This window comes from Desmodus rotundus, chromosome 7 (genome assembly GCF_022682495.2).
Source record: "Desmodus rotundus isolate HL8 chromosome 7, HLdesRot8A.1, whole genome shotgun sequence".
NCBI classification, from domain to species: Eukaryota; Metazoa; Chordata; class Mammalia; order Chiroptera; family Phyllostomidae; genus Desmodus; species Desmodus rotundus.
In genome coordinates this window covers 12,793,888-12,805,689 of record NC_071393.1, presented here as the reverse complement: position 1 = coordinate 12,805,689, position 11,802 = coordinate 12,793,888, and the positions used below count along the sequence as shown (strand labels likewise).

General features: G+C 63.8%; 2 protein-coding genes across 10 annotated transcripts in view; both read right to left on the bottom strand.

Annotated features, from left to right (window-relative positions):
- SUSD2 (sushi domain containing 2) lies at positions 1–7,739 on the bottom strand. The gene is made up of 15 exons (XM_053928911.1): positions 7,585–7,739; positions 5,889–6,096; positions 5,553–5,704; positions 4,949–5,116; positions 4,209–4,383; positions 3,929–4,130; positions 3,623–3,708; positions 3,247–3,515; positions 3,029–3,172; positions 2,776–2,934; positions 1,693–1,941; positions 1,305–1,577; positions 1,004–1,180; positions 734–836; positions 1–621 (listed from the first exon to the last, which is right to left on the bottom strand). The coding sequence occupies exons 1-15, from the start codon at positions 7,658–7,660 to the stop codon at positions 597–599; spliced, it is 2,466 nt and encodes an 821-aa protein (XP_053784886.1). The 5' UTR covers positions 7,661–7,739; the 3' UTR covers positions 1–596.
- A 3,460-nt stretch (positions 7,740–11,199) lies between these two features.
- The window catches only part of CABIN1 (calcineurin binding protein 1), a 133,159-nt gene continuing 132,556 nt past the window's right edge, over positions 11,200–11,802 (bottom strand). For all 9 annotated transcript variants that reach the window (XM_053927765.1, XM_053927764.1, XM_053927766.1 and 6 more), the window contains one exon: positions 11,200–11,725. In XM_053927765.1, the coding sequence (XP_053783740.1) occupies positions 11,582–11,725 (144 nt within the window). In that variant the 3' untranslated portion in view covers positions 11,200–11,581. The remainder of the gene's footprint in view (positions 11,726–11,802) is intronic.

Sequence of the window (11,802 nt, the reverse complement as noted above, 5' to 3'; positions counted from 1 at the left end):
GGAGCACCACGGGCTTCTTTCTCTTTGTAAGGCAGGGAGGGGGTTTCAAATGACATTCCAGAGTTAGAGTTACAAGCTCAGAGCTCAGAGGGTGACTTTGCTGGGGGTCCCGTGGCCTCTCTGTGCCCTGGGCCAGGCCCAGAGTCTGGGAATCAAGGCAGCTGGGTGCTGGGGCTCCAATGTGAGGGCTCAAGGTCTCAGTATATCAGGGGTCGGGGCACGGGCATCAGACACCGGATCTGAGGTATTGGCAATGGAGTATCAGATGCTGGAGAGCTAGGGATGGGGAGGTGGGTGTTAGGGTTCAAGGGCCTGGAGTCGAGTCTGGAGAGCTAGAGCTGCAAGCACTGGGGTGTCAGGAGCAGCGCGGTTAGAGGTCAGGGCCTGGGACTGCAGCAGCAGGGCAGGGCACCAGGCCTCGGGCCCACAGGCATTAAAGGCTCAGTTATCAGGTGTCCAGGTCCAGGTGCTAAGGGTTTGGGGGTTGAGGTATTGGGGTGCCCACTCCCGGGAATTCGGGGCCTTCTCCTGGGAGGCTGGTCTATGGCCCCAGAGGGGCCTGGTGCACGGAGTCGTTGGCCAGGAGTGCTCCCCTCTCATGGCTGCGAGGTCCATGACGTCCTGCAACAGAGACGAGGTCTAGAGTTGGCATGGGGTCCCACCAGCACCCCAGGGGCCCTGGGTCTAGGGGAGCCGAGGGGGGGGACCCTAGGCTCGTGGCGTGGGGCCTCACGTGTTGCGTTTCCTGCGTCGCAGCAACACGTAGAGCAGCGCGGCCAGCACCACCACGGCCAGGCCCCCGAAGATGATGCTCAGCAGCACTGTGTGGCTCCGTCCTGGAGACGGGGCAAGAGGTGAGGGCAGCCCGGGGCAGGGGCCGTGGGACTGTGGGGGGCCTGGGGACAGGAGGTATATGGGAGGGGCAAGTGCATGGGCGGGGCCGGGCAGGGCTGGGTGGGGCCGGGCAGCAGGGGCCAAGGACAAGAGAAGCAGGCCATCTCACCTGGCTGGCATGTCGGGGTGGGGTAGGACCAGGTGCCATCAGCCTGGCAGGTGCTGACCTCCGCCCCCTCCAGGCTGTAGCCATTATTGCAGTGGAAGTAGACTGTGGAGCCCATCAGGTACTTGCTGCCCTCCTTCAGCCCATTGGAGGGTGGGGCCAGCCAGCCACAGGACACCACTGGGGTAGGGACAGGGTGCAGATGACCCTGAGCCACTGGCTGCCTCCTGCAGCCACCTGCCTTGGGGACCCTGTCCCAGTGCAAGGTGCCTGCCCCCTCACCCACGTCCCCTGCCACCCTCACCAGGCTTCAGGCTCTGCACACGATGTTGGTGCAGCTGGTGAGCCACCCGTGTGGCATTGCCCATGCTCAGGCTCCCAGTAGCTGCAACGTCGAAGCTGCAGAAATGGCTGTCCCCACACAGACTGTCTGCCTCCGTCTCCTGGCCCGGGCTGGGGGTGATGTCCTCGGGGAAGAGGGGCTGGAAGGTGGGGTCATGCTTGGGTCCGTACAGGAAGTTGTTGGCCAGCCACCGAGAGTCATAGGTGAGCAGGGAGGAGGTGTTCTTCACGGCCCCTGGGGAGACACACGGTGGGCCCGGCTGGTGGCGGGGGGCCTGGGTCTCCCCTCACTGCCCTGAGCCCGCCCCTGCCAGGTCCCTTCCTCCAGCCTGGGTCTCAGGGCCACTCACAGTCGACCCCGAACTGGAACAGCTCGCGGGAACTTGCGGTCGGCGGCAGGACCTTCCCACTGCGCAGGGTGAAGTCGTCTGCGGGGTTGTCATTGAGGGTCCCCAGGAGGCCTTGCGTGTGGCTGAGGAACCTCTCGGGCAGCAGGACGGTCACACTCAGGAAGGGACCCTGGACACTGACCTCCAGGCCTGCCCCCGATGACAACATGATTGATACGCTATCCCCAGCAGCCACGGACAGGAACATGCCTGGGCACAGGAATTCAGGGTCAGGGTCGCCTCCTGTTGGCACCGCGTGGTGACCCCAGAGCCCCAGGATGGGTGGGCCTACACCCTTGGGCTTCAGCGGAAGGGCAGGGCCTCTCCAGTGTCAACACTCTGGCTGTGACACTCTGCCACTCCATGCCCACACCTGTGCCGGGACCCCCATGCTGATGTGTGGTACCGGCCCTGGAGAGCAGCTCACCCATGCTGAGGCCAGGCCTGTTGGCCCTAGATCCCTGACTGGGAGGCAGCAGCCTCTGCCCGTTCCAGGGGTCCCTGCATTCTCAGTGCCAATAGGCTCATCCCAGGTCCCCACCAAGGCCACCTGGGAGTTGCCTCATTCATTCAGTTCCCTGAGGCAGCACCACTGAGGGAAGGGGGATGGGCCCAGAGCTGCCGCTCTTTAACCCTCAGCCTGGCTTCCTTGGGGTGCTGCAGCTCCCAGCAATTCCGGGTTCCGGTGAAGACTCAGCCCCCTGTCCTGGCATCTCAGGGCTCTGACCAGGGCGTGTCTCGTGGCTCCACGGGTGTGAAGGCTCAAGGTCAGAACAGGTTCTCCCGGCAGGACTTTGATCTCCCGGGCCTAGAACCATGTCTGCCGTGGACAGCCACGGGCACACGCCCACTGCAGTGGGGTGTAGCGGACAGGGGCTGGCTGATGCTCAGCAGCACGCCCTGAGAGACCTGCCTCCACATCTGTGCCTGGCCCCCATCCCTGTCTCCCGCCAGGGCCAGTGAGAGGGGTGTGGGCCCAGGTGGAAAGGAAGGGAGAGAGGGCAGGCAGCTAACCGACCTCAGCTGGCCGGCTGTCCTCCTTACCCTTCAGGTCCATCCAGCTCTGCTCGGCAAAGGTGAGCACCTCCTGGTTCAGCAGCACCTGCAGGCCCCCCTTCCCGGTGGCCAACCGGACCTCCACCACGTCAGAGTTGCCCTCCTGGACGGCCACGGCAGTCAGCCTTGTGCCTCGGTCCTGCAGGCCTGGGGTTGTGGGTGCAGAAGGGGGTCCGCTCAGCTCCAGCCTCCCACCCGGGGTGACCCTGAGCCATCCCCAGCCCCTGGGGTCCGGCCTCACCCTCAGGCGTTGTCCTGGGCTCTGCCCGAGCCTGCACCCTCAGGTCTGTCAGCGCTGACTCCAGCAGCACGTACTCGCCGCGCCCGTTGAAGGTGAAGTTGGCACCATCGAAGGTGACGAAGTGCGGGTCCCCAAAAGCAGAGGCTGGGGAGAGTAGAGGGTCAGGTGAGCCTCCCTGGCCTGGGCCCGCCCAGGGCCCCGCTCTGGCTGGCACCCACCCAGGCGCGGGGGCCGGTAGGTGCGGCAGTCGCTGGAGGGCCGGCGGCGCATGTAGCGGGAGCACTCAGGTGCCCACAGGCAGCAGTGGTAGAAGCTGATGACGTCGTAGAGCCAGTGGGAGAGGCCGGGTACACGGGGCGGTGCGCGGAATGGGGGGGAGCCCCAATCGTGGCCACGGTCGGGGGTGCTGCCGCTGGTGGAGTCGGCCGTCAGGAGCTGCGCGCCATCCTCTGTGTAGCAGCACTGCTGGCCGGCGCCGTACTGGGGGCTGGGGCGCGGGGCGCGGGGCGTGGGCAGGTCAGGTCCGGTCCCATCGGGACCCTGCCCTCAGGCCCCACCTGCGCCCCAGCCCCCCCCCCCCCCCCGGGGGCTCACCTGGCTTGCACGGAGCGTACACAGTGCACGGCCCCTGGATGGTAGGTGCACACGCTGCCGTGCTCGATGTCACAGCCGTAGTCTGTCTGTAGAGCGGCAGGTCGCTGTCACCTGCCCCCGGGTCAGGCTCTGCCACTCCCATCTCATGCCCCACAAGGGCCCTCAGAGCCCGCCCCCGCTCTCCCAAGGCCTCTATCTGCCTCCCCTCGTGCTGTTCTGGGCTGGTGCGCGGAGTCCAAGGTGGGGGCTGCTGGCCCCACTTGCACCCTGGCTTGCTCCTGGGCCCTGACCTGGGTAGGGACTCACGTGGAAGCGGCCAGAGTCAGCCCGGGCCTGGGCCAGGGTGCAGGGGCAGTCGGGCAGTTCCCCCAGGAAGTCGGGCAGTTGGTCCTCCAGCTCCTCCCAGGCCAGGCACTGAGCGCGGGCCCAGGCCACAGGGTCCTCCCGGAAGTCGTCGCCCAGGTGCCAGGCGAGCGCGTGCTCGTTGCTCCAGAGCGCGTGCACGTCCCTGCGGGCCGCACGCACGGTGAGGGCAGCCTTCCCGGCCTTGGCCCCTGGCCCCGCCCATCCCCTGCATCGTACTTACTTCTTTCCCGGGTAGTGTTCGCTGCTGACGATTCGAAGTGCACCCACTTCCCATCTCTGGAAGTTCTGAGGCGCAGGGTTGGGAGTGAAGGTGAAGGAGCCGGAGTTGGGGACGTTTGTGGCCACAGGGTACAGGTACGACCACTTTGCCATCCATTCCCCTGAGTATGGCTTCCCTGAGGGAGAGAAAGTCTCCGTCAGCCCTGCAGCCGGTGGGAGGACCCCGGGGCAAGGGAGGCGTGTCTTTGGTGCTCACAGAAGCCTGCTGCATGGACAGCTAACTCCCCTAAGGGGACCTTCTCTGTTGCTCCCATAAGGACCCTGGCTGGAGGGACCACTTCCTCCTTCCCTACACTCCAGGGCACTGTCCCTGCTCAGGCCCAGGACCAGAGCCACGCCAGCCATCCAGGGACTCAGAGAGGGGGGAAGTAAGCCTTTTCTGTTTCCAGGACAATCCTCGTATCCAGGAGCCGGGTGTCCATCCCTACATCCTCCCCAAGGGGCCCGGGCCCCCCGCACTGCTCTCCTCTGCCCCTCCTGTCCCTGCCATTCCTCTTCCTTGCCTGCGCTTCCCTCACTTCAATGCCCAGGAATTCCCTCCTCTCCAGGGGACCCCCCCACCGTGATGCCCTTTGCCTCATCTCTGCAAGCCCAAAGCTTCTGACCCAACCAGGTCCCGCACAGGAACCAGGTCCCACACAGGCTCCAGGTCCCGCACAGGCAGCCCGCAGAGGGCCCCACCTGTCTCCTCATAGCCCCACAGCTCGATGCTGACATGGTTGGTGGGCAGAACCGAGGCATTCCAGGTGATGGAGAGGGCATCCCTGGTGCTGGTGGTGCCGTAGTATTGCCATTGGGTCTCATTTACCAGCTGGCTCTTCTCTGTCTCTGACACTTTGCTGGGGTGAACTGGGCAGGGGGAGGGGAGGTGAGTGAGGACCTTGGACCCCGAGGGCCCACGGGAGGGGGTCCAGGGGCTCTGAGAGCTGTGGGGGCCTCCCAAGGACAAAGTATGGCAGTCTCATTGGAGCCATGGTGTCCCCTAGACCCCCACGGTGGTGGGAAAGGACAAAGGCTGGGCCCACCTTGCTGGGGGACCCCTGCAGCCCCCACTCCCTCTGGGCTGGCTCCTGTCTGGACACCATGGGGCAGGAACAGGAGCTGCAGGAACCCAAACCCCGTGGTTGGGCAGGCCTCCCAAAGGACTGGTTCAGCCAGAGTGGCGGGACCCAGTGGGCGGGCCAGGTGCGCACAGACTCGCACTGGGGAAGTCCCCACGGGGCCACCAGGGCCTGAGGCGCGTGGAGCTTGGTGCCCAGGCCTGGCGCGGCAAAGTGGGGCTCACCAGCCAGCCAGGAGCCTGAGCGAGGGAAGGAGCGGCCGTTGTCCATGGAGAGCGTGAAGGGGATGCGGCCGGTCTCATAGAGCAAGGGCGACACGCAGTGCACACGCCCCATTGGGTCCACACGGCCCAGGGTCTGGACACTCTCCTTAAACCTGTGGAGGGCGGAGGCGGCAGAGAAGCTGAGCAAGGGTGGGCTGGCCTTCTCCGAGGCCCAGCCCCTGACATTCCTGGGGAGCCCGTTCAGCCAGCTCTCCCCATCCTTGGTCCTAAGGGCTCCACCCTGCCAGCTGAAGGGGGGCCTGGCCCTCCTGCATGCACGGGCCCCCGTGCCCCCACCTGCAGATCACGCTGTCAACAGGGCCGGACCACGTGAGGTGCTGCACCACAAAGTCCTTGCCGCCCATCATGGAGCCTGAGTAGGGCTGGATCTCCAGGCAGAAGTCCCGCATGTCTCTGCAGCAGGTGCCAAGGCCGACGCAGGTCGGGTGGCATGAACACGGCCCGCCCAGGTCCCCACAGCGGAGGGAGCAGCTCTGCTGGGCACCTGGGGGAGAGGGCCCTGAGAGCCTGTCCCCAGCAGGTGCCAGGCTGGCCTCCCCACATCTGTTTCCCAGAGAGAACATGCCCAGGAGAATGCTACCGGGGGCTGTACTGACCACCTTGTGGACACGGTGGAAACCGGAGGGCTGGGGCAATTCTTAGTACAGGTCACCCAGCCGTTCACCAGCTGGCTGGCTAGAGAGGAGAGGGGGGAAGAGCCTCGGGATGCGCAGCTCTGCAGTGTCAGGAGGAGCCCTCAGCCTCCAAGTCTGCAGCCGATGGCACCCTCAGATGGCCCCAGATGCCTGGGCCCTTGATGTGGCCCCGGGGCCCTGTGTCCACTACCTGAGACTCTGTGGACCCACAGCCCAGAAGAGGACCCTTGGCTCACTCGTATGGGGTCTAAGTATGTAGCTACTAAGAGTCACACTGGAGGCAGGTGGGGGCAGCGGCTCAAGCTGAGCTGGCCCCTCTCACTCTGCAGGGCAGGGCTGACTCACTGCTGGTGGCCCCAAAGGGAGCCCCCGCTCTGGGGAGGAGGCGAGGGGTGTGTTCTTCCTCTTGGGGGAGAGGGACGTTTCCAGCAGAAGGCCCAGCTTGACCAGGATAGGGGAGAGGAGAGTGGTCTGGGGTGGGGGGTGGGCTGTGGACGGCAGCCCCTGTCTTTTCCTCGAGCCTCAGGGACTCCTGGCAGGACTCTGTCTTGGGGAACCCGTCCCTTGGGCTGGCAGGGCTGGGCAGCTTGGAGGGTGGAGATGGGTGGGGCCGCACGTGCCACTGGCCATTCCTGACATTCCCTAAAGGGCCCAAAGGGCTAGACCTGGGCCACCTGGTGGCCCCACTTGAAAGCAGGGCCAGGCACCCCAGGGAGTCAATAAATGTTTACTGACTGAGGCTGTGAGGGCTCAAGGAGGAGGGGGAGGGGCCGAGTGATGCCAGCAAGTGAGCTAAGTGGCAGGATGGTGGCACTTTCCTGCAAGGGAAATAGGGATGGCAGGGGGCTGGGAGGACCGTGAGCTTCGGCCTTGCCCAGCAGGGGATTGGGGGGGGCGGAGTCCATGGAGAGCTCTGGCTCTGAAGTGTGGTTCTTCTGCTAGACTTTCTGGGTTCTGCTCCACCCTGATAAGGCCGCATCCTGCCTCTGGCCAGACGGTGCCAGTGGGACTGGGGGCTCCTCCATGGGCAAGCACACCTTCCACCAGGGCTCGGGGTACAGGCCAAGGGCTCTTCTGAGCCTGCCGCCGCCTAGCCACTTCCCTTCCAGGCAGCCAATGCCCCCCAGCTTCCAGCAGGTTCAGGGTGGGCACCGCCCAGAGTCCCCCATCCCTGCTGGGTGGCCCCTTGACACTGGATCCCAATTTCTCTGCACAGCCCCCAGTACAGCCACAGCTGGCCTGACAGAGGGGCATATGCCCAGAGGGGTGTCTGCCCCGGGCCTGCTGCAACAGACAGAAAGACAGACAAGGGCTAGGAAGGTAGGGTGAGGACGTACCTGCTGCAGGGCAGGGGCCTGGCCCAGGGGCTGTCAACAGCAGCAGCAGGACCCAGGGCAGGAGGAGCAGCTCCATGGTGCGGCCTGCGTCTGCAGCTGGCTGCGCAGCGGCAGGGAGACTAGGAGGCTGCCGTTGCTCACTCCCGGAGCCTGGCCCCGCCCTTCCCAAGCTCAGCACCAAGGCCCCGCCCCACCCCGCCCCCCTCTCGCTGGGTCCCCTCTCAAAGTCCACAGGTGCCCTTGGGGACCAGCAGGGCCCAACCTGCCCTGTTAACACATTCCTAGCCAGCCAGCCTAGAACATGGGGGAGGGGGCCTGAGCTTCCAGCTGCCAGACTTCTGGCACTAGAGGAACCGGATGTCCAGAGGCTGTGGCTCTGAACAATGGATCCCAACCCTGGCCCAGAGCTGGGTGGCCAGGGCGGGGCTCCTGCAAGGGACTGAGCTTCAGAGTGGGTGAGGCTGCGCTTGCAGTCCCAGGATTCAAGTTTCTGGGATCTTCTGCCAAAGATGTCCCATCTCTAGTACTCAGGTACCCTGCAGGGAGGTGTGTGGGCACTGAAGGAGGCCCGGGGAGTGAGGGCGGGCAGGCAGGAGCTGTCAGGCTGGCACGTCCTTTGGAGAGAGGTGCTGAGTGCTGAGGGACGAGCCCAGGGTGGGGAGCGAAGACCAGAACCCCATGTTCCAGAGAGAGACCGCCCAGCCCCACCCACTCGTGCTGCCACTCGAGTTTGCATTGTCTCTTCTGTGCTCCCTGCCCTTCTCTGGCGGAGGTGAGGGCTCTCAGGCCCAGATAGGAAGGGTGGGGCCGAGGTCCCTGGGAAGGGCAGCCCTAGGAAACCCCTGGCAGCTTCCGAAAGCCCCGGAAGCCAGGCGCGTGGGGGGTCCAGGCCTGGAGTGCACTTGGTTCCTGTCACATGGGCTGGGTGTTGGGACAGGCACAGTCCTCTCTGCAGTGGCATCTTAAGGTATCCAGAAGGGACACCTCCCTGACCTCGCTGGGAGCTGCAGCCAACCCTGGCCATGTCCTGCTTTAGCTCTGGACTGGCAGACATGCCTGCAGATGCTCCGGAGAGGGGGCACCGGCCTCCAAGCATCAGGGAGGCTGGCCCAGGGAGTCCCCGCTTGGTTGCTGGGGGCTCGGGGCACCTCATGTAGGCATGAGGCAGATTAGTAAGAAGCTAGGAAAATTCCTTGGTGAGTGGAGTGGGGAAGCTGAAGCAGACAGACCCCCCTGGTCATGTGGTTTTGACCCACTTGACCTTTCCTCCCTAGAGGTAACATTGAGGTCTGTTATTCAGCTCCAGGCCCAGGAAAGCAGCAAAACCAGGTGGGTGATGCCAGGACCAGCTGCAACTACTAATGACCCCCTGCCCTGTCACCGACCAATCAGTAGAGACCGTGACCTTCCAAGGTCACACCTGGAAAAGCTAATGAATATTCTATTGAAATTCTCCCCTAAACTCCTGTCCTTTACAAAATCCCCAAACAAAGGGCCTGCAGGAGAGCAGGCTGGAATGCAGGAGTGCTCTCCAGGGAGCGCCCTGGCCCTTCCCTCCCACCCTGCCCTGCACAGGCGCATCTTCTCCACTCCCAGGGTCCCCGGGAGACTTGCAACCAGGGGAGCGATGAATGGGCAGCGGTAGCTTTCCTGGGCTGACCCCCTGAACCCATCCCGAAGGCCCCCTTTTGTCTGACTTCCTCGTGAGCCAAAGCAGCCCTGCCTAGGCTCTCCTGTTGCTTCTGATAGGGGACGTAAGAGTTGGAAAATTTTAGTTTAAGTAATAGCTAATAAGCTTAGTAATCAATGCATGTAAAAGCTATTGTTCCAGGAACTGAAGGTATGACCCACTCTGACTCCAGGAGACCGTAAGCAGTTCCACCTTGATGCCTCAGGAGGCCTGCAAGCAATTCCAGACGGTATCTGAGCCACTGTGCTCCAGGGTGAGATGCCCATCGCCCAGGACACAGCTAAAGACCACCACCCAGGGCAAGAATGCTGAAGTTGCTTTTTAATCCAATTGGCTTTTCCCTGAATTTCAAAACCCCTCACCTCACCTTGTTTATTCCCTGCTATAAAATCCTTAGCCTGGGAAGAAAAGGGAAGATGGTCTGTTAGGGTATGAACCGGCCATCTGAGTAAAGCACCCGTAAAGATTCAATGGCTGTCATTGCTTACTGGGTTTGGTTGTGACAGGCAGCCAGAACGCCGGTGTCTTTCCAGTTTCACTTCTTCTATCCTAAGCCCTTGATTCATTGCCAAAATAAATTGTCAGCTTCAATAAACATACCCTCAAAACCACCTAAACTCATGCTGTGAAACCTTTCCTGCACGAAGTCAAGAACCCACACACTACCGCTGGCCGAGGCAGACCCGCCCTGGGCCAGGCCCCCTTCCCAGTACAGGCAGTGGGTGTGGGCACCGAGGTCTACCCCGGGAGCGGCCCAGACACCCAGCCTGGGCGCTGCTGCTAGCACTCATGCCAGGCCCAGGGCCATGGGTGTCTCCTCGGGCACCAGTTAGGGAAGGATGGGGCCGGAATGCTCCTGGGGTGGTCCGAGGTGCCGTGCAGCCAGGAAAGACCCTAGGAGATGGCTGGGTTGTTCCCAGGGAGCGGGGCTGTGGACCAGAAGGGAAGGCTGCTGTTTTCTCTTTCCAGGCTGGGCAGTCTGGCTGCAGGCGCTTGAGGAGGATGGAAGAAGTCAAGAAGCTGAGAGGGCAGCGTGGGGGCCTCTACACCCTGGGTCCTGCGGGTGGACGTGGGAGGTGACCCTGAGAGGCCCGGACACAGCAGGCTCAGGGAGGACCCATCCAAGGCAGCTGTGCTTATGAGTCCTTGTGGTGGCTCTGCCAGGCCTGGGCTGGGGGCCCAAGGTGCCCAGCCCATCGGGTAGAGAGCATCAAGGAGGGTCCCCATCCCCATCCTGGACAGAGCCTTTGAGGGGAGGCCCAGGGGCAGAGCCAACCCGGAACTGTGGGGGCAGTTGGGCGCCCAGAGGGGGCTGACAGTGTGGAGAGGGGCTGGCTGGGGCTCCTTAAACCTGTGCCTTCTCAGAAGAGATGGACCTGAAGCCTGGGAGGGCAGGGCCAGCACCACAGGCCGGCTTATCGCTCTGCCGTCACCAACACGGGGTCCCACTTTGTATTTTGCACTGAGCCCCACAACCTGCGTGGCCGGTCCTGTCAGAGGCCAAGTGTAGTGGGAGGTAAATGCCCTTCCCTGCTGCCCGTCACCCCGCCCCCCAGCTCACCCTTCCTGATACAGACCCTGCCCCTCAGGACCCCCATCACATTGGGATGCAAGCCAGCTCCTCAGCACAGCCTGGGCCCTACCTGCCCCTGCGGCCTCCCCCATCCCCACTCCAGAGGGACTAGCCCTCACACCTCCTGTCCTTCCGGACGTTCCTGACCCTGGGCCCAGGTCTGGCTCCTGTCTCACCTGGAAGGGTCTGCCCACTTGGCTCCCAGGCCTGTCGTACTTCCCCCAACTGAGCACTGTCACCAGCTCCCTGGGGTACCTGAGGCCTGCACCCAGACCTGTGGGAGGACAGCCCAGAAACGCTGGGCAGCAATCGGCTCAGGGAGGCCCTGGGGGGTGAACGAAGAGGCAAAAAGAACTGCTCCATCTTTATTAAAAAAGAAACCAAAAAAGGGAGTGGGGTGAGCCTGGCCCTCAATGACCCAGGGGCAGAGCCAAGGGGCCCAGGGGCCCAGCCCTCCACTGTGGTGTGGGCAGAGCCCGGCTGGTCTGGGCACCGAGGCGTGGATGGCCTCCTGGGCTGGGCTCGGGCACGTTGACAGCCAACATTTCATAGAAAAGGGGGCCGGCCTGTGCAAGCTTCGACCCATGCGTCCATTTTCACGTGGCTGAGCTCGCTCCTCTGGGCCCCACTCAGTGGGGACAGCCCCCGACCCCGGAGGAAATGCCATGTAGGAGGGAGGTCGAGCAGCTGGGGGGGCCGTGTGGGCCCCGGTGTGTGGTGGGGGCTCCGGCCCCTCAGATGTCCATGTAGTCGTCCTCCTCGTCAGTGTCACTCTCCAGCGAGGACTCCTGGCTCGAAGTCTCCAGGACCTCCAGGGCTGGCTGGCACAGGCGCTCCTTCCTCACGTTGGCGGCCGACTGGGCAGACAGGATGGCTGACTGCAGACCGGGCAGGGCACTGGTCAGGGAGGCCTGGCCCGGCCTGGCCCCAGGCCCCCTGCGGCCCCAGCCCCGAC

Excerpts from the sequence above, each read along its gene's own strand:
- SUSD2 (XM_053928911.1), bottom strand. The coding sequence starts at position 7,660 with ATGGAGCTGCTCCTCCTGCCCTGGGTCCTGCTGCTGCTGTTGACAGCC. Across the intron at positions 4,131-4,208 it reads GAACACTACCCGGGAAAGAA|GGACGTGCACGCGCTCTGGA; the intron begins GTAAGTACGATG and ends TGCGGCCCGCAG. Across the intron at positions 837-1,003 it reads CACCCCGACATGCCAGCCAG|GACGGAGCCACACAGTGCTG; the intron begins GTGAGATGGCCT and ends CCCCGTCTCCAG.